Source organism: Chlamydotis macqueenii, chromosome 22 (assembly GCF_036417535.1).
Source record: "Chlamydotis macqueenii isolate bChlMac1 chromosome 22, bChlMac1.mat, whole genome shotgun sequence".
NCBI lineage: Eukaryota > Metazoa > Chordata > Aves > Otidiformes > Otididae > Chlamydotis > Chlamydotis macqueenii.
In genome coordinates this window covers 7,192,029-7,218,515 of record NC_141577.1, presented here as the reverse complement: position 1 = coordinate 7,218,515, position 26,487 = coordinate 7,192,029, and the positions used below count along the sequence as shown (strand labels likewise).

The following is a 26,487-nucleotide window of genomic DNA, read 5'->3' as shown; positions in this document are numbered from 1 at the left end:
GTTGAATATTGGGTTGGTCTCTTGCTCTCTGGTCACAGATAAACAATTGCCAGATTCAGTGTGAGAAAGAAATTATTTTCTGCTTAAAGAATTAGAGAGGTTTGTAAGTTTAGGAGTGATTTTGAGGATGTTTAAAAGTACTGGAGACATTAAGATGTCATTGTGGTACACTCTCACAGACTTCATGTCTGTTGTTGAGTATCCTGGTCCCCAGAGCAAGGGAGATGAAGCACAGAGAATGGGAATCATCACCCCTCTTCAGTGGTGAATATGTATGACAAACATAATTATCTTCATCTCCATATACATAAATACACATCTAGTAAAAAGAACATGGGGTAGCACTGATGTTTTTTGTTTACACTTTGGCAAATCTTCCATTGAAGCTTTTTGGATTATTTTTTTTTTTTGTTTCAGAGCAGAACAAAGACCCCAGGCTGCGATCCACATTGTGGATGATACCAGAATGAGCAAACGACATTTTCATACTGAGTTCTTTTAAAAACCAGACAATGATACAAAAAGTGAGTACATGCTGAATTCCAGCTGCCTCTCAGCTATCACCAGCAACACCATCCGCTAACATCTACAGAGACCGACCTGTGCAGAGTCAGTCGTGAGTGTGCCAGACAAAGCATGCCTGGGACAGGATCTTTATCACTGGTGATAATGTACAAGAGGAAGGAAACAAGATAGATTTTTTAGATAAAATTGCCAGCTTGGCTGTTAGAAATACCATCTTTTCCTTTGTGAAAAGCACACACATGAGATAACATTGGCCTAAGCCCAAAGCACCATTTTGCTAACTAATCTTTTTTAGAAAGCAAACTATTGCTTCCTTGTGACATCCCTCAGGCAACAACGACAGCACTGTTCAGAAATCAGACAGCAAAGTATTGAAGCTATTAATTTTTTTTTAATTAAAACTCATCTTTCAAGTCACACTAAAAGCAAAAAATGCAAACATTTAGGTATGAAATGGCAGAGCATTACTGTGACAATTCCAGCGTGCTGCAGATTCTCAAGTATACACTATTAATCACCATCACAGACAGACAGGATGAGAGCTGCATCACAGTTCATGTAACATCTTCATTCTTTTGCTGATCCCTTTCCCACAGGATCCTCATTAAAAGATGCTGGTTGGCATAGCTTCAAGGTTGGACTATCTCAGCAAAAGGGTTGTTGCCTGTTTTCCCCCTATTCCACTTCCTAAAAGTCTCAACTGCTGAGTTGGATGTGAGACAGACAAGAAACAGCATCTTGCTGGCATAAAGCAAGCCTGACAAGGGATTCAGGCCAGTGCCTACAATTGACCTTAGCCAGATGTCAGAGGCCAGTGATGGGAACCTCTGTGGTGCCTGGTGCCAAGTTTATTAAAATTAGCACTGTAGCTTGCTGGTACCAACTCAAAACTCCCAGTGTAGAACTAGGCACCAACTCCAGTGGTTCACCGTCATTCTTTGTAGGCTCATAAAGTGATGTGGATTGTAAAAAGCATGATACTGCTAAAGTAAGGACTTCTCAATGCGGCTGGCTATCTGACAGAAGGGGTAAGCGGCACCAACAGCAGTACTGATGTGATCTTCTCTCCGTGAGTGGAGCTTAGATTGCTACATAGGGTGGTGGGGATTCCTTGGAAGGCAACTCTACAGCTTCTTCATACGATGGCAGCACAGCCTGAAAGAGAAGACCATTAGTTATGCTTTGGGGATCACATGAAAGGTTTCAAGTGGGTTTGATCTTGGATGTGTTTCTCTACCTTTTCAAAGCAGAGTAAAAGAACCACATGGGCTATAAGAGATAAAGGGCAGACATCCAAAAGAGTTGGAGGTCAGCAGCACTTTATAACCGCTTTGCTGCCAGTCCCACCTCCTTACCCCAAAGCATGGCTGCGATAAATGGACCAAGGCTCGTTAATCTCCAGAACACAAGCCTCATTGCCTAAGCAAAGAAGCTAAGCTCAGATCATTGCAGAGGCCATGATGCATGCACAGCAGCAGCACACACTGCTGTCAAGACAAGGCTCATCATATTTGCCAAGTTTCAAGACAAATGCCTACACTTAGTATTCCATATTCTCCCTCTTTACTCTTCATCCATCTTTACAGTGTCTCTTATTTTTTGAAGGTTTTCAATATCTTTCCATTGTGTCAGAGCAGCTGGATACTGTTATTAAAGAGACCATCAGTAATCTAAGTAAGGGCATTGATATTCAATATTTAGCAAATTGTTAAGATTAAGGGCAATGCACCAAATCTCTCAGCTGTTGATCCAGTGAAAGGTGAAGACAAACAGTTTTAAACATGGGTAACACTATTAGGCACAGGAACTAAAGCTCAAATTCAAAATATATCTCTGGATCAGACAATAAAGTTATATATTCCCATTTATCTGCTTTGCCTGAAGCCGAAGCTTCAGGTTCCTTATAGATACCTTTGACTTTGAAAGGTTTTATACAAAAGTAAAGTTAAAGGAATACAATATAATTGGAAACTGGTTATTAATATCTGTTAATGCACATTTAAAGGGTTGAACTATACCTCAGACCATCAAAGAAGCGAAAGGAAAGATCATCAAGCATCTCATCAGTCTAAATCATGCCTTTCCATGGTGTGAGTCTGAAGCAGTCTTTACTCACCTTTTCAACTGCTTGTGAGTCGACTTTTACCTCCTCTCTCTTGCTGGCTTTAATATACTTAAAGCAGCTTAGGACACATTTGAACATATAGGCCTGAAAAAGAAAGGGAAAGGGAAGCCTGCCATTGCATTACAAGTCAACAATAGTATTTCCACTTTAGTCATCAGCCTGCTATTGTCCTACTCTCTTCTCTGGAAGTAGAAGCCTGGGACAATGCGTCCCAAGGCCTTAAATCACTCTTTCTTGATCCTTCAGTAGAAAGGTGACAACTCCGTCTGCTGAGAGCAGCACACTGGCATGGGAAGTCAATAGATCTGATAATAACATTAAATACAAAGCCCATGCTTAAGACCTCTGAGAGTGCAATGTCACCAGGTAGGAAAGGAAAGCATGTTTTTCATATTATTTTTCTGAGCAGGCTACAAAGTTTGGATGTCTCAGAAAAGCACCTTGTGCATAACATCCACCTTCCAGACATCCAAGGCTTCCTGGTCAACTAGAACTGACCTGAAAGGTCAGCTCATTCAACAAAATCCTATCCTTGCATTAGTCACACTTTTCTGACAAGACCACCTTGCACCTCCCAGAGTTACAAGATGTAATAAATAGAGCCATTCCGAGAAAAAGGGATCGATTGACGGATTGTGGCACAAGAAACTAAGCAAGGCCTGTGAAACATACCATTATTAAATAAATATTTTCCCTACTCTGTGCAGTGAGGCAAAGTCGTGTGCCTCATGTTTTTGTTGGCGTAAGACTCTACTTTAAAAACAGTTAACATTTCCAAAGGAACATAGGGAGTTATATGCCCCGAGAGCAAGCCGTGTAGCTTAGGATTTCCTAGAACAATGAGGACTGTTTGTCTTGACACAAAGCCAAGACAAAGAATGAGAACAAGGAATGAAGTATCTGAGTTAAAGGAATCTGTCTCTCAGAGATGAGGAGGTACATCCAAACTTTGACCACCTTTAGGGAATACTGCAAAAACCTTGCCTCTTCCAAAAGCCTCTTCATACAGACAGCAAATATGCAAGACACTGAAGCCATCATACAAACTGTACAAAAAACCCCAGTCATCCCAGAAAAAAACTCCAATAAATTAAAAAAAACAACAAAAACAAACAAAAAAAAAACCCCAACAACAACAAAACACAACAACAACAAAAATCCTTTCTTTAATTTTGACTCTGGAAGAGTTTGCTGCAGTGCCAATCCAATATCTGCACCGCATTCAATGAAGTTGCCTTCAGTTAAGGCTGCTGCAAACAAGAACAGGTTCGAGCAGAACGCGTTAGTACACACAGTTTATGCAAAGGCAGCCAGTGACCTTGGGTTCATCCCATCACTGGCTAACTCAAAACACTCAAGAGTCACTGTGGGATACCGTTCCCCACACTGAACTGAAGAGGGAAATCTTCCCTGGCAGCCATTGAAATTATAAGTGGATGGGAAGGTTGTCCTAGAGGTCAGGAAGCGAGCTACTTCAGAAGTAATTATGTTAAACCCTTTCTTTCATTTCCCATCAGAAATGTTCTATTCCCCTTGGTTTCTGCATTCTTATCACCGTGGTGGTGGAGGGGGATGACTTTATGATACTGAGGCAAGATAAAGATTATTTGTGGATGCACAGATCAGCGAGGGAGACTACCCTAAGTGTGCTGTGTAAGCATCACCCTTTCACTCATGCTGCTCTTTGAATAGTTTGCATCTCTGAGGAACTTAGGCTTGAACAACTGATGCTATCACTGTTGGGGCTCTACAGGTGAGCATACAACCAGCCACTACACTGGTAAGCTGTGAAGTTGCGTGGAGGCACTTCCATGTTGCAACAGGACATGTTCCTTGCAAAGGATGGTGTTATATGAGAAAGGAGGGAGAGGAGCATTACCATCCCCCTAAGGATTGTCAGAGAAATCTTTCCTGCTAAAAGGGTGAGCAAAGTCTTGCAGGTCTCTGTGAGATCTCTGATGGAGGCATGAAGCAGGGCAGGTGCCCTGTCTCTTCATCTGACAGACAAACTTCCAGCTGAGTTATGCTATGATGTAGGATGCAAATCACTAATTTGGGACATTAATTGCAAGTTGACAGGCAAGCAGCACCAGATACACAGAAACAACATTTTAGTGTAAGAGCAATAAATTCTTGCAATGGGTCATTAGGCAAGTCAATTTACACAAAAAGATCCCAGGCAAGTCCAACATATTTAGATCCTACCTTCGTGTGGGTATTTGGGGAATTGAAACCGATGGCCTCTAAAAGGCCTTTTTAATGTTAAAATGCTTCATGCATGTTCCTCATTGAATCTGTAACACTTGGAAGGAACACTCTCAAGACAATGGTTTTGCTACATGCAGAAAAGAGAAGGGATTGTCACTAAGTTTAAAGGATGGAGTTCCTAATGACTTGTTTTGGGAAGTTTAGAAGACCAAAGAGTACTTGTGCCTGTCCGTTTTTTTTAATTATCCTTCCCCTGTCCCTCCTCCTATAAACTCCAGCAGAAGAAATCATTGCAAGTTAGGCAATCTTGTAGATAACCCTGTGGAAAATTCAAATCAACTGATTTGCCAGGTCAGTGAGATTTCTCCTGAAGACTCATGCTGCCAGCTGAGTTTCAGGGTTCTCTCCACTCCTATTGCTCAGTTTATGCAAATATTAGACGAAATGATAAAGTCAAGTCTGCATTGCAATCATACAAGGCACTCCACTCCACGCTGGCTTATCTGGCCACCTGGGAAGAGTCTGAAAAAAAAAATGCTTTCCAATTAACAAGTAGCGTTTTTCACTGTGATAGAATCTACTCAAGTACCTGGAAAGATCCAGTTTTCTTAGCTGGTCTGAAACTCCTCAGTGAAAACCCTGTTCTCTGATCCATTGAAGCAGGAGGAATAGAAACCATCTCACAGTGAAGCTTCCCGAGATGTAAGCAGGATTTAGCAGCTCACAGGTTTTAATTAAATTTCAGGGTATCAGTGTGCATAACTCCGCTTACATCAGTGTGCATGCAGCAACTTACCCAAGTGGAAGATCTAACATGCTGCTAATTTATTTTTGCACACAATAGCAGAAGAGTTTCCTCTATTTATTTTCAAACATCTTCTAGAAATGAATGAGGAGTAACAGTTTCTGGATAAGACAGAGATTTTCCTTTATAACTCACATCTGCAGAAGCATAAAACCAGTGATTTGAATATTAGACCTGCCTCAGACACTATGCTGAGGCTGAGTTCCTATTAGGCACAAGGAGAGACTAACAAGGCTTTCCAATGCCCTGGCAGATTTAAGAGAGAAGTAAAACCAATTATTCTATCCCCTAGGCAAGAGAGCTTCATTTCAGCCTCACCAGCCATTTACCTTCAGAAAGAGAACAGCAATGAAGGCAATGGTGAAGGTGATCATCACTTTGGCATATTCCTCTGTTGGTAACTTCTCCACCGTTGGCAGAAACCCCTGTGAAAAGAGGGAGAGGATCTCAGTCAAACACTGGTTCCTTCTACCAGGATCACACAAAGCAGTGGATGCCCCAGCAAGTTTCTCAGCATGCCTCTCAGAAAGGTGGGACAGGCCACCTTCCTTTCCCAATCAGAGGGATTACGGGGATATTTTTTTCCTCCTGCTGTTTACATTCCTTTGGCAAAGATTTTCAGAGGACTATTTAAATGAGAACGAAAAGCGTGACTGTTTAATAAAGATGAAAAGTTGATGCATTTTCAAAGCATGCAGGCAGGCTCTATCCAAATCATTTTGCTCTGCAATTTGCATCCATAAGATTCTTACAAGAAAAACAGGGTGTACTTTTAAGAAACACACGCATAAGCAAGTTGTCAGTCAAGAAGACTGTGTTGGTGAGAACATACAGAAAATCCTCTTTTGTCATCAAACAGAGCAGTTCTGGGTATACTACAGAGATTGGAGAAAGGTTACTCTGTCTTAACAGCCACTGAAAGAAGCTTCATAGGAGTTCAGAGCAAGACAAATCAGCTGGGCTGCTCACTACCTACCCTGTTGTCTGAAGACTTGAGGCTGAGGTAGGTAGGGACCTCCATGTAAGAGCTGCAGAGAGTGAGAATACTCAGGCAGAAATCCAGCAGCTGCAGAGCCAGGAAAGGGATCTTTGAGTGTCCCGGCTGCAAGAAGGGCAGGGAACAGGAATTTGGTTATGATTACAAGATTGCAGTCGCTTCTATAGATTTTCCCCATTTTACATAGGGCCTGTGCTTTGTTCACATTGACAACCCAAGCTATTTAATTCACTTATATTAGCCAAAATGACAAGCAAACCATCTTATTGGGCTCATTTCTATAGGCTCCTCAGAAGAGGCCTCTAGCTGGAGCAGTGATATTCCTAGTTTATCTCCAGCAAACCCTACCTAGCATGGGCACACCCAGAAAAACCTCCCCAAAGCCCCGAGGCACAACATAAAACCAACAGGAAGATTCCCAGACAAAGGAAACTAAACAATCCATCCTGTCTCCAGCCAGGGTAGGAATTGCCTTGCCGTGAAGAACCGTGGTCAACGATAATGATCCTTTATTGCTACATTAAGCATCAGTCTCCATTTCATAAAGAACAGAGAAGATCATCTCAGAAGTGAGCTGTTACCTACCGTGTGGCCCAGAGAAGACACAGAAATGATTGCTGGGACTTGTATGTAGGAGCTGAACATGGTTAGGAGGCTGAGGAGAAAGTCCATGACTTGCAGAGCGAGGAACGGGATCAGAAGACGTTCCCTCTTCTGAGAAAGAAAAGCAATGGCAGTTATTTCTGTCCTGAATGGAAGAATGAGACCAGCTAACCACACCTGAAAAGACATATGTTAAGGTACTCCAAGGATAATTACTTTCCTGGGATTTCTGCATCTAATTCCACATACTGTGGTGACAATTGATTCAGAAACAATGAAGGGAATCAACATTGATCTTTTTTTTCACCTTCTTGGAAACTTTCTGTGAATTTTCGCTATGCGACATTAGCACGTCAGCCCATCAGAGCTGTCATTCAGCTGTCCCCAGAGTTTACCACTACAGAGAAAGCTGCCTTCCCACACCAGTGCATGGTCATTTCTTCTGAAATGGGAAATAAATCCCTCGTGTAATAGAGGAGTTACAGTTCCCCTCCACGATCTGACTTGCAAAAGAGCAAGGAAATGAGGCAATAAAACAACATTTCCAAATCAGAACATTTCAATTCCTTGACACGAAAATAGTCCTGATGACAGTGTCACCCAGATCTGGTAAAGCTGGTAATTAGCAGCTTTGCAGATGAGCCTGAGACTGCAAACCAGCCCCCTTCCCCCTCTGCAAGGGAGTAGAGATATTGATCTGCTTTTTTTCATCATACTTCAGCATTCTCAGTGAGCATCCTCTGGTGCCCTCCTCTAACCCCTCCTAACTCAGAGAGGCCTCAGCCAGCAGCTAAATGTCACTTGTGGAGAACATACCTTCACCACACCAAGGAGGAGATTGAAGCTGATGACAAACAGTAAGATGATCAACAGGAAACTGGTGATGACATCACCTAAAGATAATAAAAGTAATTACCACATTACTAAAAGCTGGAGCCTGATATCCCAATTCAATCACATCACACTTTAACCCTTAGAGGTAACCTGGCAGGAAGAATTGTGTATGTGGGGGACTGAATGCCATGCAGCTGGAAGGCAACCCTCTTCTCCCTCTCTACATCCACTTTTTTGTCTGTCTTTGAAGCTTCTGTTTCTTTAGCCATCGGGTTGAACAGGCTCTCAGCTCAGGCACACGAGATCCAAAAGCCTTTATTGCCTGGACTGAAATTTTAAATACCCTAGGCTACAATATTAAGGGAAAATGAATTAGAAAAAAGGCAGAGTGCTTTTAGCTAATGATTAATATGTCTGAGTTGGGAATTATTTTCAGACTCAAAGATAGATAAAGTAACTAGCAGTGAAATCTAGTGAAAGACCTGCAAGATTTGCAAGCAGACAAGAAGCACAAGTTTTAACCACCCACCGCTGGTACAGACCACAGAGTTTCAGGGTGAAAGATCTCACGTCCGCTCTCGTAGTTATAAGATGCAACACACACATTAAAAATAAATGTGTAAGGAGAACAGCATGAGACAGCTCTACCTACAGGACTGAAGATAGTATTTGTCAGCTGTTCTGGGTGCAGGAAGGTGATCTCGTCCATACACGAGCAGTTCCCAGGAAGAAGTTTTCTCTCTTGGTGTTGCAGCCAGCCCTGATGAGGGCTGCCAAGCCTGGCTGGCACCGTACAGCATGTGCATTTGGCCTTCCTAGCAGTCTAGATAATGTACAGTTTTTTTGTAAAGTTAGCTTGCTTCTCAACAACAAGGGCAGCTCACTCCAAAGGTAGAACAGTGATACTTTCTTTATCTGCCTCTGCATGATCAACAGTCTTTCACAGTGCCTCCTGCAACTCACTCTCTGATTTCTTTCTTATTGCTTTACCTGACTTTAAAATAGAAACTGTCTATTTGGGGTATCCAGCTCCCAAAAGCTTGAAATAAAGGTTTAATTTTTTTAGAAAAGAGCCAAACTTTTAACTTCTCTGATGGTTAAAAAAACAACTGATCCTTTCCATAGGCACAGAGTTTCCTGAACATCAGAAAGGTTTGACTACTGGTTCACCGTCCCCCTCTGTCAGCTGCCCAGTTTATTTTATGGCTATTAAATAAACCTAGTGCCCAACTATTTTTTTTTCCATTAGCTCTTTCACTTGTTTTCATAAAGAAAACTAGAAATTGTACTTTAGCCTGTTTGATCCCCAATACATTCCAACTGCTCTGAAATCCATCACTGCTCCGTATTACCAATTTTTTTTCTCCATGAGAACACCCCTTCATCTCTCTGAGCTTTGAGCATTTGCCTATAGCTTTGGTACCATATGAAATTTTTAGATTTATATTTTACATACACCGAAGTATCCTTAACTGACTTCCAAGCTTTGCGTAACTTGGAAGTTACGAAGATGTTGAGGCAGAGAAATCCATCCTTCTTTTTCAGGCAGAGAACACCAACATGGCTCCTTACAGCAACGAAACATTTGCACCAAGGCACTCACAGCTATACCATAATTTGGCTAGTTACTGTGTTTGAGGGAGAAAGTGCAGCCATCTCAAGTCAGAGGGAGAGCCATGCTGGAGAAGGGCAGACCTACCACGCAGCACTGCCCAAGACGTCTGGCAGGAGATGAGTGCCCAGTAGACACAGCAGCTGCAGCCCATGCAAACTGTCAAGTACTGCACCCAAGGCCCTGCTAAGCAATGTGGGTATTGACAAATGCCAACTGAGGAAAGGACCAAAGACGATGATGAGAAGATCTGGAGCCTTTCCAGGGTTGTAGAGGACCTGCTGTGCTGAGCCACATCTGGCAGCAAGGAGAGGGTAGGTGGCACCAACAGCCACACTCCTCATATCCTTACTCTGCTAGCAGAGAGTGCACTTGATTTCATTTAAACACGTTGATGCAAGAGATATTTTAACTTCGTTTGCTATCTTCTCAAGAATTAGCAACATACTTGAGTCTCTTCTAGAAATGAGATTTGCTGAAGAAGAACCTTCAGTCTGAAAAGAAGCTCTGACCAGCACTTCCTTCCCTGAGCATGAGTCGCCTCTTCCTTTATGGGGCTCAAAGGGAGAAACCCTTTGAGGATGCTGCATCCCTCCAAGAAGCAAAACCAGCTTATCTCCAGAGAGGGAGCAGCACCACGTGAGATGCTGCACATGGAGGTGTCAGACATGCAGGACCTCAGGCAGTGATCAAAAGTATCCAACAAACACTTAACCTACTTCAGGAAAAAAAGAGTTTTGACGGCACAAAACAAGAAAATAGCTTGTACTTATAACCTGATAAAAAAAACCAACTGCAAGATCTGTTTACCACAGAGTAATGAGAATTGAAATGCAGAAGAAGAAGTCTTAAGAAACAGCAAAGAAAGAAAACCCAAATCCAGCAAACCCTGAATGAGAACAGCAAGGACAATGGACAAAGGGCTTTCCTGCAGAAGAGGCTGCTCACAGCTTTGCAGCTCACAAGGGCCACGTGAGGAGCCCCAGTTTCAAGGCAGAAAACCAAACCCACCTTTAAGAAGCAGGAGAGTAAAGACAAGTCTGTGGGCTAGTGCACAAAGAACCAAAGATTTACATGAGGACAGCATTCAAAACAAAAAGACCTTAACAATGAAGACAAACTCAGGCTTTGTAGGAGCAGCCATAAAAGGAGACAGTCCCAGTCCCAGTCCCCGTACACCCCAAACAGCCTGAAGCCATTTCCCCTGGTTTTCCTCCCAGGACCAACCATCAGAAATTTGGCCCAGAGAGGGTTTATCTCTTTAGCACAGTGTATCCTTGGATTAGAGACAACTGTGTTTTTCTGCCTCTTTCTACATGGTCTCATGCTCCAGCTCTCTCTCGGCAGGCTCGTTAATTAATTGGGCAACTGGTCGTTGCTTCTGCAAGCTAATTGCTGGCAGAACCCAGCTGAATTTTCCAAGCAGAAGCTAGATTAAAAAAAAAAAAACCTAAACAAAATAACAAAGAAACACAAAGCCCACAACCCTATGGACACAAAGGGATGGAAAGAAAAGGAAAGCCAAGAGAAAACAACTTTCCACGTGCTGCCTGCCTCCTGTTTGTTCAGAGCAAATCCTCTCTTGCTGGCAGCAGATCTCGCTGTTCCAGGGATGTTTTAGCACCAGCAGATTTGATCTCAGTAATCAAAGATTTTACTTTAACAAAATAACTTCATCCTTTGTGAAAGCGTGTCTAGCAGATGGGCTAGAGGAGTGACCCCCTCAGACAGCGGTGGCTGCTGGCACTTAGCCCCGTCTGTGCAAACCCTCTGTGAGATGGGAATGCAGTACATGAGACAGAGAGGCCAAACGCCACCTGAAACACTTTGCAAGGGCTGGTAGAGTGGCAAGTTACTTTGCAGGGCCAGCAGTAGATCCCTGGGGATCCCTGGGGCACGAGGCACTTGCAGCCACAGCAGACCCGAGAGATGGGATTGCTCTGAGAGCTCCTTTTCATACCCAGCATCTCTCTGACGGTCATTCTTAAGTCTCTTCAGCATTTCTCTTCATGCTTACATGGTCCTTGTGGGACGAATGTTTGCCTCTTTTCTACTCAAAAACCCTCAGAAAAGGGCAAAATTTGGGAATCTTGAACCAAGCTTGAGCAGCTGTATATCAGGGAGCTCTGATTCCTTATAAAGAAATCCTATATGTATTTTTTCCTACTGTGTCATGTGAAAAGCATTTTCCCATAAACCTTCCCTTGTTTATGTTCTTGGTCTGTGACTACAGCATTGGCATTATATATTCTGAGACGTGCTTTAATCTGGCAGGATCTACAAATAGAGCAGCAGATGCTGAGGGCACTGACAGAACCTCACCCCAGATTGTTCTCCAACTCTTCCGTTTGGGTTTTGAAGTCAAATTGAACTTTTTGTACTGCTTTGCTATATTGCTTCCCTGCTAGTTTCTGGAAATAGAAGGGTTGCAATGTTTTTATTCCAACTATAATCAGAAAACACTCAACAATCTTCCAAGCAGAGTCCTTTGAAGTGCTGGGGGAGAGAAGCCAAGTGGAAGTGCTGGGGATTTGATTATAAAATGTTCCTTTTTGTGTAGGAAGCAGTGGAAGCGGGAGGAGGGGGAAGACCTGTCATTTTGATTGTGTGGGAAGAGGGGGGTGGGGTGTTAAAAATGGGGGCAATTTCCCTCAGAATGGTTCTATTCTTAAAGAAAACCCTCCAGATCTGCAGAAAGGCATGTCTTGCTTAGAAAGCATATAAAGTTTTTGTATGGAGATTCTCTGAAAAATCCATCTCAATGATTTGCTTTATTTTTTTTCTGTAAAGGATATTTTACTTCCATACTTGAAGGAAAGTAAAAATTATTGGCCTTGGATATCTTTCTGCAAAAAATAATGAAAAACAATTGTCATTTTTACATAAGTGTATCTGTGGGATACAGTATTCTGTTCTGCAAATATCATGTTCAGTTTTCAGCTGTTCACATCACGGTCGTAGTCAGAATGCACGTGCATACACCAACATCAGAATAAAATATTACCAACTATGCCCGTGTCCAAGCCAGGTATGTCAAAAGAAAACAATACAAAAAATGAACAAGAATACAAGCCCAAAAAAGGGAGGAAGACCTTAAGGTCCTGTTCTTCAGGTTTTATGTTTAAAATTAAAACTAGAAACACATACTAGAGAAATGGAAAATCAGATTCTTCCACCTCTGTTGTGCTGATCCCAGTGACCTGGCAAACAGCGGGGTGTTAGCGCCTGCTCTGCGCATTGCATGTTGCCCCGCTGGGAAAGCTCTGCAGAAAGCTTTTTCCAAAGCAGTCACCGTGCACGTCTACGCTGGGTGCTGAGCTGAGCCCCAGCTGCAGAGGGACCTCTGTGAACCACAGCCAAGCCAAGTCACCTCCAACTCACGCAGACTGGGCTGCTTTGGAAGGAATACCCTGCATGAACGATGTGAACCATGGCAGCAGACACTCGCTCGGTGTCTTGTTAGCAGGACTCACTCAAATTTCCGTTTCCTTCTCACCGTGATGCCTTTCAAATCAGCCTTGGTGGATCACAGTGGTGCCTCCTAAAACCAGCTGGGCTTTTTTGAAAAATGTAAACCTATCTCTTAGCAATAACTTAACCTAGAGAGTAACTATGCCTGTTCTAGTGCTTTCCACTGTGTCTGACTCCTGCTGCAGGAAGAAGCGAGTTTGGGATGTGCAGGAATCTGCTGTACTTGATTTCTTTTCTCCTCCACTTACAGGGGGCTTCTGTGCATGCTTGCAGCTTGGGGAAGGACACACTGGAAATGCAGGGAACAGGCAAGTCCTTGCTGCTGTGGGTCCGCAGGAAGAAACAAAGCAGGGTGTGGGAGCCTGGTTTCTGTCTTTGTGCACACAGCAGAGAAGAGTTATCTCAACTTGTGGTTTTACACTGAAGAGTGGCTAAAAAAAGGAAAAAGCACCCTGTGTTTGTTGCTTTCAAACAGTTTCACTCAGCATTAGCCTGGTCAAGTAATATTTGAGGTTTGAGGATACTTCTGAGCTTAAGCTGTAGGAATTCAATCAACTGTGATGAAGGTGATGCTTGTGACTATTTGTGGGATATGAAACAGCCTGGCTGCTTCTTTCAGATAACTAATATTCTGCAAAAAACACTGGGGATTGGGAACATCTGGGGATAGGGGCCAAAGGGACAGGAGGGAAAGGGAGGCAGGCTGGTGTGACTCTCTGAAGTGCCTTCAGCTGTGAGGTATGAGACCAGTGCCTGGCATGATAGATGAGGAGAAGAGGATGGCTCCATGGCATAGAGGGCAGGGTAGTACTGGCAACGTCAGGTAGACCATGCACGCGTGGGATGTAGTGTGAGACTGCGATTTCTCCCCACCCTGGGGCCCCGAGGTCACTGGACAGACTAGGACCACTGAGGAGCTGGTCAGACACTTCAGTGATTTCCTGGAAAATGCCCAATGTGTGAAGGGAGTCATGTAACTATGTAAGGCTTAAGCTATATACAGTTGGCAAAAAGAGAGCAAAGAGGAAACCAAGGTTGTCAGATTAATGTAAAGTATATTGGGAGGGAGTGGGAAGGCTGGAGGAGTAGGAGGGTGCTGGAGAGTTTGGTCTGAGGGGTGATCCACTGAAATAAAGACAACTTCACTGGGCTCCACATTGGTCTCCAAAAAGTCAACACAGCCATGGCGTAAATGAAAATCCAAATCTTCAGAGCCTAGTTTTTGTTTCTGAGTCTGAGCTTTCAGCCTATCTGCTCTGAATACCAGTTTCCAATGTGATGAAAAAGAAAGAGGGACCAACGCAGGTCTTTGGGCTCCACAGACCCCTGCTGCTTTCCAGCATCCCTGTGACCTACCAACTCTGTAGTAATCCTTGCCCAGGTCCTTGCAAAAGCCTTTCCCGCTCGCCACCTCCAGGGAGTACTCAATCAGCAGCAAAACGCTCATAACCTAGGAGAACAAAAGCAAAAGACAATTCAGTGGGCCCTGGGCCAACTTACTATCAACAAATGTATTTCCAGGGAGCATGCAATGGCCACAGCCCCAAGTGCAGGATAAGTCTCCAAGTGAGGCAGTCGTGAAAGGTTTAAATCCTTGATAATGAAACATTGAGGCAAAAGTTATCAGTTTATCCATGGTTTGGGTTGAACTGTCTTTTTCTGACAGCTTCCGAAGGAGGATGGAGGAATTACAAAACTAATTAGTTTCAACACTTTTTATCCAGAAAGTCTTGGCTTTACATTTTGAAATTGCAGTTTGCTTCAGAATTGATCTAAATGTAACAGTACTATTATAAATTGTAAAAAGAAACACAAAAAGAATAAGCAACTATCTGTAAGTCTACCTATACTACTGCATTGACGAAAATACAGCTTTCCTTCTTTAATTGATTTGAGAAAATTCTCCAAATGTGCTTTTTTCACATTGAACCACAATGATTTTCTCTCCTTTCCCCACCAAGTTTCTGAGTTGGACTATCAAGCTCTAGCCTCCATGGTCCATCCCATTCTGATTTCAGCATGCTGTGAGACGGGGTGAGGTCTAGAGCTGTAGTCTCAGTCCTAACACCGAACTTCTGTTCCCAAACAGTGATTATCTGCAGCAAAAAAAAAAATCAATTTCTAACCCCCAGGTTAGGGAGAGCTCCTGTTGCATGTGGGGCACTGGGCAGTCAGGGGCTGCAGAAGCCCTCTATAAGGCTGGAGACCTCACCATGGAGCACCTCAGACAGCAGGTCCAGGGCATTTCTGTGTGCGTAAAACCAGGAAATGAGTAGCCACAAGGCCAGACACCCCATCACATCACTCCTAGGGACAACCCCCCTGCCAGCATGTACGTGACAAACAGCACATGCCAAGGGGACCAAACTTGTGGATCCAAGAACAAGAATTCCAAGGCCAGAACGGAGCATCAGTGGCTGCCTGCAATGTAGTCAGAGCATATAACACCTCTTGGGGTAAATGCCTTCTCCGATGCCAGTTGTTGCTCCTTCATCACCTTACCGACAGTTTCAGCACTGTACAGCGAGATGGCACATTTCTGATTGCACTATGCATCTCATCTTGTTCATCACTTTCTTTATTCTCCACTCTCTGCTGTCCTCCCCCATGCATGGGCGGGATTATGTCTTACATTTCTTCTGCATTCTTAGGCTGTAGCAAGCTGGAGCACAGCATGGTCTACCAGTCCTATACCTACAGCTGCACTTTCCAAAGCAGCAGGGTATGTGATGGGTTATATTAAAATTGGCTTTACAGTGCAGGTGGCTGAGGAGGAAGCCTGCTGCTGTGTTCCCCAAGGATGCAGGGAACACAGGCTTGTCACCCCACAGCTGCGTCGCGCTGTCTGGACAAGCTCTCTCCTGCAAAGAGCTGCCACGTCTTCTCTGCCTGATCTTTACCTCTCTCCAGGAGGACCTCTTGGCACAGCAACAGGGCACAGCCTAAGAGCAGAAAGCAGGAGTCTGACCAGGAGAAATGCAGGGACCATGATGCCCTGTGCATTTTTTCCTTGGAGATGTGGGAACTGCGTCTGCGGAGAGGAAATTCGCAGGTGTTAAAAAAAAAAAAAAAAAAAAAGAGGAGAAACCTGTGCCAACATGACTCTCCATCTTCAACACCTGGTCCAGCATTGGGAGAACCCATTCTGCAGACAACCAGGGACAAGAGCCATCAACAAAAGGACCACCACCAAAAAAAAAAAAAGAGGTTGTTGTGAAGAGATAAGGAGAGGAGCCATTTTACCTGGACTGCACAATCTCTGTCTGTGAGTCATCTGTACCCCACAACGATGCAGGAAACAGGTTTGTATCTGCCACCAGGATCAACACAAGCTCAGGTAGCACAGAGCTGGAACAGCTTTTTCACAATAGCTATAGCAGCCTTTCATTTCAACAACGGCTTACAGAAGTGATGCAGGCAAGGTGGAACCGGAACTGTTGTGGTTTGCACTTGTGTTTGCAAACTTTGTGTGTGGGAACCAGCACAAAACCAGCAACTGCAGGGAGATGGGGCAAACCTAACTGTGAAGCAAGCAGAAGAGAGACTTTTTTTTTTTTTTTCTTTTCCAGAGCAATGGTTGGAGGTACCACATGAGATCCACACACAGTTCAGATCAGATGTGCTAGGGCTAATGTTGCAAGCAAAGAAAACAAAAAGACGTGGAAAGAAAGGCTTTACACTGCCCCAAAAATGGGGAAGCAAGGCTGGGAGGGGTGGCCTGCAGCAGACACAGGAACCGAGTGCAGACTCTCTCAGTCTCTGTGTTGCCTGCAGAAGACCTAGAAACTATTTTCAAAACCAAATTCATCAACTTTCTGTGCCACAAGCTGCAACTGCAGTTCCCAGAAGAGCTGTAGCCCATCTCCAGGAGCCCTTTGCTTCTGAGTGAGTGTCCACCAAGCCACACTCTCACTGCAGTGGGGACTGGGACCCTGTGTCCCACCACGAGCCTTCCCTCTGAGTTTAAAATCTGCCTAGAGTCTGAACTGGAAGAAGGGATGTGTCATGTTTTCTCCTGGCCTCTCTGAAATCAGGTTGTTTGACAGTTGTCAACATCTAGTTGAAGATGTCCCTGCTCCTTGCAGGGGGGTTGGACTGGCTGAGCTTTGAAGGTCCTTTCCAACCCAAACCATTTTGTGATTCTGTGACAGCTACACGAGACACACTGCTCTTTTTTTCACTGTGCAGTAAATGAACTTTTGTCATAGTTTAGCCCCATTCAGGACCAAGCTATGCAGTCTCTCACACACTCCCCTCACCTTCCAGTTCCTCCCACAGGGAGGAGAATTGGTAAAGAGAAGAAGGCAAAACTCATGGGTTACAATAAAAAAAAAGTTTAAGAGAACAACAGAAGAAAAGAAAACAGAGGTAGAAAACAAACAAACCAAACTCCAGTAACAAAAATTACTTCAGCACATAACATACAGTACAGTAGCTCACAGTTGATCCTGATACCCAGCTTCCTCCCCAGTAGCAGGAACCATCCCCTCAGCACCCTCCTCACACTGAGCACAGTGTCCCATGGGATGGAATGGCCCTTGGGCCAATTTGGGTAAACCCATGCCAGCTGTTGGGTAATTGGTAACCCATCCCAGCTGTGTCCCCAGCCACAGGGGCCACCAGCTCCATCTCCTCTCCCAGCTCAGGTGAGAATTAACTCTGTCCTAGCCAGAACTAGGACAACTTTGCAATTTGTGAGATTGATAGAAAAAGGAGAAATATCTAGATGTCATTACATGAGGACACAAAAATGTTAACAGGAATTCAGCTTAATGTAACAGTGTTTGAAGTCCCATGGAAGCACTGAACCTTGTTAAGGATGAAATTGCATCGACCTAAAGTTTCTTTATGCTTGACAGTCTCCCCTACGATGTAAATGATCTCTTAACTAACTACACATGGAGATCACATGCTGTCCTAAAGTGCCCTAACTTCTCTGAGAGGTTCCATTTTCACGCTCCCAAAAAGATTTTGCTTCCCTTATTGCTACTGCTGGTCAAACCCCTCAAATGTCAGCATGGGAAACAGGAAGAAATTGCTTTTTCAGGTTGCTGTTAGTTGGAGGCCTGAGCAAAACAGATGACCTGGTCCCTAAATGTCAGTTTCATTCCTGAAAGACAAGTGAAAGCAGGACAGCAAATCCCAAATGCTCCCATCCCAGACGGGAGCCAGAGTGGAACCAGAGTCTAAACTTCAGTATGAAGAACATCTTTAAGGTCTTTCAAAGAGAGGAACAGTAGAGCAAAAGAGGCCTTGGTTTCCTTGCGGATGTTGAAATGAGCCACACACCAGATCACCTGCAGTCACATGAAATAAGAACACATCAGATAGAAAGCCCAAGCTCAGCCTGAAAGATTAAAGAGAAGACTTTTAAAGTGAAAGTTGGTTTAAACTTTCCATTTAAAAGAGCTTTTGCATAGAAAGAATGAGCCACTGAACTGCAACGAGATAAAACAGACAAAGATCTCTGGGGCTTTCCCTCAGCTCTCCATCGCAAGTGCTGTGGACACCTCTCCATCACCCGACCTTGGCTTTGACATGCTGCTGCCTGGCATGCGACAATCTCATTTATTCCTGTAGAGAATATACAGACGAGGTGATGAAACCTCCACGGTGGGCTGCTCGCCTTATGCTGAGAAGAAGGTGAAGAAAGACTGATGTGGTGTCTGCCCAGCACTCCTTGCTCTGCAAGGCTGTATATACTCTCACTCAAAATTCGCCCTCCAGCTCCAGAAAAACCTAAAGGTTCCCATTTCAGACAGACAGGACTGCCCAGACAAGCAGCCAGTTCCCTTTCTTATTACTATGTCACAGCAGGAGAGATGCAGGCTTAAAATAGGAAATTTCACCTCCTGATGCTCAATTTGCAGCCTCCTTGATGTACTGCAGGCTCCCAGCCCTGCCACCAGCCGGCCCTTCTTGTTTTATCTCCTACAGCTGCAACGTATGGAGGACACCTCTCGTCTTGTTGCTGTCTCTGTTTAAAAGGAATGCTTCAAACGTGTTGGTAAAAGATCCGCAACACCACTAAATTAAGTGACTTAACCAAATAGTGTGGGACGGAGGCAGTACCAGTCATTAAAACCAAGCTAAATTGGGGTTGTCTCGCGAGGCAGAGTCTTAACAGCGTGACACACGCAGCCCCCGCTCCCCGGTGGATAATTTTGCTGCAGCTGCAGTAGGGTTAAACTGCTGTTAGAGGTTGTGTCATGGGCCTTTTTTTTTTTCTGAAATATGTGCAGCTTGACTAATCTCCAAATAATTTATCTTTATGCTCATGGCCTTGCTGTGATGTCTGCTCTTTTTTTTTTTTCACACCCAGTGTTTCGGCAAGAAGAGCTTGAAGCCATACTGAACAGGGGTCAACGGGGACAGTGACACGTTGCTCTGGGGGTGTTGCAGAGGTTTCTGTCAGTGATGTGCACAAGCAGGTGACACCCAGCACTTGGAAGGCAAATTGCACCACACAGAAAAGCCGTACTTTCAGTGCTTCGCCTTTTCTTACTTTAATTTAAAAGTGGTTGTTGTGGCAGGGTAGGATGAAGTGAGGAGTGTTTTTAGCTCCCATTTGGTTTCCTTTCAAAACATTTCATATTTTTCCTTCCTGCTGCCTCCTTCTCCCTCTTTTGTTTGTGCAAGGATGAGGGAGCACCACAGGGTCTGCTGAACATCTCAGGTCAGCCACAGCCTGGGGAAAGCACAGTGAATTGCAGCTCTGTACCACAGGTGAGGACTGGACCTGGGGGAGGTGCCAGAGATGAAACTCTGATCCCTGAATGAAAGAGCTGCCAAAGAGAAGAGTTCAGACGCAACAGAGGCTAGACCAAGCTGCAGACATGCTCCTTTCTGAGACCTCCTTTGGCTCTAATCAAGCAAATGAATTGCAAGTTTTCTGCCCATGCTGTATGCACAGAAGCAACTTTCCATCCTTGTTCTTCACCCTAATGCCCAATAACTTGAGGTCTTTTCATGCCTGGGAGGAGCCGATGAGCAGAAGGACAAACTCCTCCATGCTCTCTTTGAAAGTCACCTCACAACACCTAGTGAAGCTTTGCTAATCACACAACTCTGTCCCCTCCTCATTCCCCTCTTTCTCTTTCCCCATTTGAGAATGCCCACAATTTATTTCAACTGTCTATGGAGAGATCAGCAGTGAGACAAATTTAATTTATAGGAGGACATCACCACAAAGCCTGAGAGCTTGTGTTTGATGGCATTGCTATCAACCAGCATCACTATGATTCATCGCTAGGATCCACAGCAATAATTTATACTTATACAAACCAACAATAATGGTGTAGCAAATCATCTAAGTCACTGCTGAGGTATAAATCCCCTTTTCTTTTTCCCTCCCTCTGCCCAGCTGCAGCTACATGGTCGAAAAGGTGGAGAAGTGGTAGGGAAAAAATGTTTGCTAGTCTGTGTTCTCTCTTAAAGCAGTAAGATAGGACAACCTGCTCCAAAAATCAAACGGTTTCCCGGTGGGTTCTGTGTAAAAGCCCACTGAGATGACAGTAGGTACAGGAGCACAGGGACCTGCAGGGACTCGGACAGTTACAGGTATTGCAGTGATGGTCATTCTGTCAGGAGCCAGCAGCAGCAGGGTTGAAGAGCTGAGGGCTCAGGCTCCCCCTGCCCACTCCCCATGTCCTTTGCTGGTTCAGCCCCAGTCTTCAGGAGTATCTCCGGCTCCTTAGTCTTGCATGTTAGATGCTAATGCTCCCAGGACCACATGCCCTGTGCTGATCTTGCACATCATGCTTGTGCATATCTTATGGTCATCGCTGTTCTGGTTTTGCAATGATACACCACAAGGTTTCAGAGGGTGACCCCAAACCCTCCTGACCACCAGCCACATCTAGCTGGTCACTGCGATGGTGTTTGAACTGCATAAAAGCTGTCAGGGCTTAGGATCAGTCCTTTACCCTCTTTTAGTGAGCAATGCAAGCAATCTAAGTGTTTTGTCAGGTATATCTACCCTTTTATAGATAAGGTGTAAACTACAACACCTCAACTATACCACACATAATTTCTGACTTGAGCCACGTCTCCACTGCTAGCAGTCAGGAGAGGGATAACATTCACAACAATAAAAAAGACCTTGTATGAAAACAGCCTCACAGAGAGCCCTGTTACACTCGGGCTTGTCAAACTTGGAAAAGAAATGATTGAAAAAAAATATGAGCAGAACAGAGCTGGAGATTATGAAACACAACAGCTAGGAAATGTGACAGTTTTCATGTAACCTCAAACTCAGTAAGTCTCTGAAGTACTGACTGCAGAGGATGCACAGGGCAGGGATCACCTGATGCCCTGTCCTGCTTCCAATGCCTTCTTCTCTAAGTAGCTGCTACTGGCGATGGGCTGGGAGGCTGTTGGACTTTGGGGCTGACTCGGGACATCTGCCTTATGACTTCTGCCTTTGCCATCTTGCAAAGAAAAGCGGCTTCTCTCGCCTGCAGAGAACCTTCGCACCTCTTCTGCAAACTCTTTCCCGTCAGAACTGTGAAGGCTCACGCTAAGGCTTTCTGCCTTTTGCTGTTCAAAAATTACCTGGTGTCTTTGACAGACCCATAAAACTTTTTTGAAAGAACACATCTTTCATACAATGTCACTGGTACTTAAGTTTTCCCTATTAGCCACCAGCACCGAGAGGTGGTGTCCCATTCTCTTCCGTCACGTACTGGTGCAAATCAGGAATTTCTGTTGTTAGTGGCATCATAGTGAAACACTTATGAGAAAAATGTGCCTCAGTTCAAAGCATTTGCTGACTTCTGAGAAAGACAGAATGATTCACCCTCCCAGCTAGGAAAAAATAATGCATTTTGTGTATCTCTGCATCTTCTGTATCACCACTGATAACAGATAGCTCATGTCGCACAGTGTGCTTGTAGTTCTGTGGGTAAAATGTGTTGTAATTCATAGAATCACAGAAGGGTTTGGGTTGAAAGGGACGTTAAAGCCCATCCAGTCCAACCCTCCTGCCAGGAGCAGGGACATCTCCAGCCAGATCAGGTTGCTCACAGCCCCGTCTAACCCGGCCTGGAATGTTTCCAGGGATGGGGCATCCACCGCCTCTCTGGGCAACCTGGGCCAGTGTGACACCACCCTCCGTGTTTAAAAAAAGTTCCCTATCTTGTGTTTCCCACCTTTACACAGACCCTTAATTTTGCCAGCTGCTCTGCAGATTTGGCTGTACTTCCCTTGAAGGTCTCATTTCAGTTCACAACCATCCCTCTGTGATGGCCGCATGTTTAACTGGTTGTCAGAAATTGCTTGTGCTTTGCTGCAAACTCTCAGCTCTCATAAGTTTCAATTTTTGTGTCTTGGGGACATGAGAATGCACAAGAAACGCAGCAATTTCTTTTTGTTTAAAGCAGTGGGATTGTAAGCTTTGAGCTTCTGGCAAAAAGACGAGTAGCCTGCCCAGGGTGTAGTCTAGATGCTCAAAAAGCAGAAGGCAAAAGAGGCTTTAAAACTGCATGATTCCTTTAACCAATCTCGTAATGTTTTTGAAGTCCCCAAAAGATTAAAATATGGCATGGAAATGCCACTACAGTGCCTGGCTTTCAAGTAATGCCAGGGGAAAGGTGTTGGCAATTTCTTTGCATGAAGATACGGTGTGGAGCCAAGTTTTTTGCTCTCCTGCTCTGGGCTGGCACGGGGCCATCTCCTGCCCCAAACCAGGGAGGTGCAGAGATGCTGCGCCCAAGAACAGCCGCCCTCCTCATTCACCACCTCCAGCAACACACAGTGCTGCTGCTTCTGGCATCTTTATAAAAACTCTTTAACTTGCTATTCAAAAAATATCTTTTTGCCTTTCATTTCATGACTGGAATCCTCCACCAATGTACACAGGAATGGCATTGTGGAAGTCAAGACCATTAAACCAGCATGTTGGACCGCTGTCTTGGATTTCTGTGCGTGAGGAGGGGGCCATGGTGCAGCGAGGATTTCCTGAATTGCTCCTGCTGCCCCAGGAAACAAGACTGGTGTCACAGGGGGACCATGGCATGTCCTTCCCACGTGTGGCACGGCTGCTGTGCCCAGCATACACCTGCAGGCTACAGCTCCCAGAACTCCACTTCTCCCATGCAGGGAGCATGTTAAGAGGCCCTGTTAACCGCCATCACTCTGGAGCTCCCAACCCGTAACTGCGCATGCTGAATGCAACAGATGGGATTATTTTAAGTATCTCCACCGTGCAAGAAACAATATCCTTAGTACGGCTTAAAGCCACCTGAAAGCACCTCTGTGCAACCAGATGGTGGGGAAGAAAACGTCCCTCCGGGCTCTGCCGCCTCTGCTTGCTGCTGTCTGAGACCAGCCCCGAGCGGTTACACCAGCTGAGCACAGCCACAGATCTGAACGGAAACCAAACGGGTGCAGATAGCGTCCAAGTGGCCGTAGAGAGAGAAACGAGACAGCCTTGCCCATCCGCCCTTTGCTTGCCTGGGCCCCAAATCCCTCCTCCCTCCAATCACCCGTAATTTCAGCACTCCCACAGCTTCCATGGCCACTGTGCTGTCCAGTCTCTAACCAACAGGTCCAAGCAGCCGTGCGAGCCCTGGCCAAGCTAGACACCCCTGCATGGGTAAGAGCTCCTGCATTGAGCTGCAAGGGAGAAATAGGAAGCAAAGTGAGTTTCCATGAGCTCCAATTGGTATAGCCAGGAAAAAAATAGTTAAAAAAACCTCCCAGTACAATAAACCTCTTCCTGCCCCCCCTTCCCTTCTCCTCTTATGTCCTTCCCTCTTAAATCATTGTTTTTTCTCTTTTGTGAACTCAGAAAACTCAGCAGTCAGGAAACCTTGTGATCTGCAATGATTTACACCTTCTGCAAAGATCGCATGTCGGCCTCTCTTCTCGTCTCCCTCTCCCTGTCCTCCCTTCCAGTCCTGCAGCTTACCATGTGGAAGATCCCTAGAGCGACGGTTGCTGTCTTGATGTTGAAGAAGCAACATCTGGGGGGCTCGGGGGTCGTTTGGGCAGTCATTTTCTGATCCCTCTGCGCAGCTGAGTTAATGAGGTTGAATTTGCAGCAGCTGCCCCACTGAAAAGCGAAGCGAGCAGTGCAGCTCCACTTCCTTCCTGGTCTATAAACGTGTTAAGTCATCTACAAAGTCACATGAGGTCTTTGATTTCTCAATAATAAAGAAAGCAGAATAGTGTTGCTTTTCTAACAGATCTTTAACTGCTTGCGCATCCCAGATGACAAACGTAAGCGCAAATGCTGCTTCAGGCAGGTGGTGGCCAGTGGGTGAAGTATGTGGGGAGAGAGCTCCAATGCAGGGTGCAGCTTTGTCCTACAAAAAATCATCAGAAACAAAAGCAGGGGGTGAAGAATTTCACCTTAAACTTGACCTGTTGTTTTTGCAGTGAGGCATCCAAATTCCTTCATTTGAAGCAGCTTGTTCCTTGCCAGCAAAGTCACCGTTCCTTGGAAGTGCTCCTGGGAGCCAATGCTTGAGCAGCCCTGGACTCTGGGACCAGAAGGGTGGTGGGACTGACTTCAGAGAGATCTGCAGATTTGCTTCTGGTTACTGGCACAGCTGGTGTGATTTATGTTCATCAGCTCCTGGAAAAGAAAAGCAACTGGTGACTTAGTCACCATGCAGGATGTCAGACTGTCTACCCCTGCTTGGACTGACTAAAACGTACGCTTTGCTATATATTTATTTTCATTCTTATCAAAACATTTTTTTTTTCTTCTCTTTTCCTCTTTCTCCACTCTATGGGGTAGAAAAGTCATCCTTTAGACCTTCTGTGGAGCAGATTGACTTGAGTTTCTGGCTTCCTGGGAGAGGTCTGGTATGCCACAGCAGGGTGGCAGCTCTTCAGCAGGAAAATTAATGAGAGAGCTGGGCACACTCAAACAAACTCTCAGGAGACTTCCATGCCAACATGCCTGGTTTCAGCATCTCAAATGAACTCGCTGAGTTATTGTTATGTGCTTCCAGGAGCGTTCCTAATCAGTTTAGCATCAGGGCCCTACAGTGCTGAGGCAGAGGGTTTTCTTGATTGTTCTTATGAAACTAAATGCACAAATTCCATCTCAATGCCAGGAAATAGCTGTTCTGCAGCCCTCCAAATCTGTACAGAGTACTATACATCCAGCTCTGTTATGGGAGGTGTGCTGGAAAGCTTCAGTCCGGCGGAGTGGATGTTCCCAAATGCCACTGAATTTCCACAGCGATGTGTTTTTAGAGAAAGTCATGAATTTTGGGCAGCGATGGTGTGAAATATAAGTAGCTGAATGTCCCTGGAGACACTGCATCTGAGACAGGGTCAACTTATAACTTAAATCAAATGGACCATAGAAGTTTGGCCATGCCTTTATGTCCAGGGTCCCCCTCCAAAGCCAGGGATCTCTTCAGCACAAAGATGTTTCAGGGCAGGGCAGGGCAGGGCAGGGTCAGTGCAGTCTGATCTCATTGAATATTCCCATGATTTTCTTTGGAATCTCACCAAATCTGACGGTTTACTACTTAAGTTCCATAGTTCTCTTGTTCTTTTTTTCTACCCGTTAAGGATGCCTCTGTGTTTTTTAGTCTTGCATTTCCAGAAAACTGTTTGCAAATAAGAGCTAAGTGCAGCTGAATGGAAGAAGAAAAGGGAAAGGATTTTTTTTTTTTTTTTACACTGTTTGGTGATTACACTGCATTTCCACCATCCACTGGTACGACAGAAATGCTCAAATGCAAAAAAAAAAAACCAAAAGAAAACACCACACTAGAAGACTGTGCATCCTGGGAGAGAGTGGAGGTTGAGTCTGTTTTAAGTTAGCTCCAGGGTACTGCAGCCCAGGGCTGTGTTTGATTTCGATCTAAGTCTGTGCCTTCAACTCCAGTTGAAAATTTCCTTGCAAACCCAGCTGAGTCCACACTGCTGAGCCCATAGTGATTAATGCTCACCAAGACAAGAGAGATCTGCTTTCCCTAGCTTTTCATCTAGGGGCCTCAGTGGGTTCTGCAGAGGTGGGCAGGCACCATTACCCCTTCTCTACAGTTGGAGAACTGAGAAATGTGTGCAGAAATGCCCCGGTTCCTGGCCAGAATAGAGCTGGGAAGATAACTGGTGCCTGTGAATTCACAGGCTGCTCAGTTTATGAGGAGAGACTTCATTGCAAGGAAAACATGAAATTTATAGGCACTGAAATTATAGCATTGGCAGAAGATGGCATCACTGCAAGTTATATTTCTGCCACTTAAGACCTGCCTGGCTTCTGAACAGATCCAGATTTCAAGGATACATATTTTATGCAGAGTAAATTTGAATTATGTTTGGTCTCACTCCTCCCCAGTATG

The 26,487-nt window shown here is 44.8% G+C and overlaps 1 protein-coding gene across 1 annotated transcript; it reads right to left on the bottom strand.

Moving 5' to 3' along the window:
- Positions 1 to 896: 896 nt before the first annotated feature.
- LAPTM5 (lysosomal protein transmembrane 5) lies at positions 897 to 24,248 on the bottom strand. The gene is made up of 8 exons (XM_010129298.2): positions 24,090 to 24,248; positions 14,537 to 14,630; positions 8,080 to 8,156; positions 7,246 to 7,374; positions 6,640 to 6,765; positions 5,993 to 6,088; positions 2,642 to 2,734; positions 897 to 1,680 (listed from the first exon to the last, which is right to left on the bottom strand). The coding sequence occupies exons 1-8, from the start codon at positions 24,174 to 24,176 to the stop codon at positions 1,606 to 1,608; spliced, it is 777 nt and encodes a 258-aa protein (XP_010127600.1). The 5' UTR covers positions 24,177 to 24,248; the 3' UTR covers positions 897 to 1,605.
- Between the last annotated feature and the right edge of the window lie 2,239 nt (positions 24,249 to 26,487).